This window comes from Penaeus japonicus, unplaced genomic scaffold, assembly GCF_977035675.1.
Source record: "Penaeus japonicus unplaced genomic scaffold, GWHDUDI00000001_assembly GWHDUDI00000006, whole genome shotgun sequence".
Lineage (NCBI taxonomy): Eukaryota > Metazoa > Arthropoda > Malacostraca > Decapoda > Penaeidae > Penaeus > Penaeus japonicus.
The window spans coordinates 8,667,818-8,670,317 of NW_028234408.1; the positions used below are offsets into that span (position 1 = coordinate 8,667,818).

A 2,500-nucleotide genomic window follows, 5' to 3' on the forward strand; every position below is an offset into this window, starting at 1 on the left:
CTCCTTTTTCTTCTTCTTCTACTGCTGTTCCTGCTGGTACCCCCACCACCGCTACTACAACTACTACTGCTACTATTACTACTACTACTACACTACTACTACTATTACTGATACTACTTCTCTTCTTTTCTTACTGATACTACTTCTTCTTTCTCCCCTATTTTCCTTTCCTTCTTCTTCTGCTTCTACTCCTCCTTTCTCCTTTCCTTCTTCAACTACAACTACAACTACAACTACTTCTCCATCCTCCACCTCCTTTCTCCTCCTCCTCCTCCTTCTCCTCCTTCTCCTCCTTCTCCTCCTCCTCCTTCTCCTCCATCCCCTCCTTTTATTACCGTTAACATCCTTCTTCCTGTAGCAAAGAACAAAAAAAAAAAAGAAAAGCGCAAACTCAGCTGGAAAACCCCAGACGCACTTTGCAATTCCTCCGAGTCGTTCTACCAGACGACCGGAGATTCATATCCCTCGAGGCAACGGCTGTTTCAGGTCATTCCTAGAGCCTTTTTTTCAAATTTGTTGTGTTTTTTTCCTATTGAATATCGTTCTTATTTGTGTCATCATTTCGCTCATCATTACCATTAATAGTAGAATTGGTCGTAGTAGTAGTAGTATTAATAGTAGAAATAGTAGTAGTAATGTTCCCGGAAGTCTAGAGAGGATTCCATTCATAAGAAAACCGTTATTTTTTTAAACTCTTATTTGTGTCATCATTACGCTCATCCTTACTATTAGTAGTAGAATGGGTCGTAGTAGTAGTAGTAATAGTAAAAATAGGAGTAGTAGTAATGTCCCCGGAAGTCTAGATAAGATTCCATTCAAAAGAAAACCGTTATTTTTTGAAACGCGGGTCAGACCTTGGTATTTCGTCCCGAGACCCTGGTTGTTAGGGTTATTATCCTTGTTAATATTGTTGTTGCTTGCAAAATCTTTGTTGTTATCATTTTTTATTGTTTTTGTTACTATTATTGTTAGTATTGTTGTTATTATTATTGCAGCTTTTGATTTCATTATTACTATTATCGGTGTTATCATTATTGTGGTTATTATTAGTGTTAGTATTAGTATCGTTATCATTGTTGTTATTGTTATTTTCATTGTTGGTATTGTCAACATTATCATTATTATGATTATTATCCTCATTATTGTTATAATCGTTACCATTGCTATTACCATTATTTTTACCATAATCATCATTATCATTAATATCATCATCATCATCATCATTATTATCATAACTATCATTCTTATTACTATGATTAATATTACCATTAGAATAACCATTAGTAACTTTTATCAACTCTATTGGTATATTCAACCCCCTCTAACCCCCCTTCTCCCCCCTAGCCTGTAGCGACCGCCACCCTTCGTGTCCGGTGTGGGCGCATCGGGGCGAGTGCTACAAGAATCGCGGCTACATGCACATCCACTGCGCCGATTCCTGCCACCAGTGCATCGTGCAAGGTCAGTCGGCAACGCGGTTCCGTCTGCAATATCCTTTTTTTTTTTTTTTTTTTTTTAAGAAGTTGGTTCCGTTTTCTTTTTATTCTTTTCTATTTTTCGTTTTTTTTTTTTTTTTTGTAGTTCTTTGTTCTTGTTCTTTATCGTTGTTTCTTCTTTCCTTACTTTTTTTTCTTTCTTGCTTTCTTCGTTTTTCCCTTCCATCACGTTATCATCGTAGTCTTATCATTATAATTATTATCCTTTTTTCTTCGTCTTCGTCTTCTTTCTTCTTCTTCCTCCTCTCCTTTTGTTTCGTCTTTTTTTTTCTTCTTCCCTCTAACTTTTAATTCTTCTTCTCTTATTCTTCCACTCTCATTTCTATTTATTTTTCTTTCTTTTCTTACATTTCGTCTTCGTTTTTCTTCTTATTCTTCCTTCCTATCTCTCTTCGTTTTCTAATTATTTTTTCTTCTCTCACTTCATCTTCGCTCTTCCTTTTCCTTCCTCTTTTCTTTAGGTCAGACTTCCTCTTCTTCATTATCATTTCCTTCTCTCCCTCCATTATCTTCTTCCTCTTCTTTTGGGAATCAATAAATTATTGAATTAATATTTTTCTATTTTAGTATTGTACTAAAGTAATGACTGACCAATAATTGTATAAATTATTGAGAAAAATATTTGCAACATTAACAGAATAATATCCTTTTGATTTACTTTTTAAAGAAAATAACACGATTGAATATAGGCAACTTTGCAGACCATAATATCAATTGAAAAGACATTGTGATTAATGATATGCAAAGACATTTCTCCCTCTTATTTGATACAATTAATTGTCTTTCCATAATTGAATAGATACATTAAAAAGAATAAGTATATAAAAGTACATTAAGGATATATGATAAGTATTCAGTAAACATGGATATGTCTTATCATCTTTATTTAACAATCAACATGCAATTTATGATTATAATTAGGACACGAAACAAAATAGAAGGATAAGGATAAGATAGATTTGCGGAGCAGATGCTTCGCCGGGCTTATAGGTTGAGACGAGCCC

The 2,500-nt window shown here is 34.2% G+C and overlaps 1 protein-coding gene across 1 annotated transcript in view; it reads left to right on the plus strand.

Annotated features, from left to right (window-relative positions):
* Positions 1 to 2,500, plus strand: part of LOC147471647 (uncharacterized) — a 27,938-nt gene that overhangs the window by 10,992 nt on the left and 14,446 nt on the right. The window contains exon 2 of the mRNA XM_086537529.1: positions 1,345 to 1,461. Within this exon, the coding sequence (XP_086393655.1) occupies positions 1,345 to 1,461 (117 nt within the window). The remainder of the gene's footprint in view (positions 1 to 1,344; positions 1,462 to 2,500) is intronic.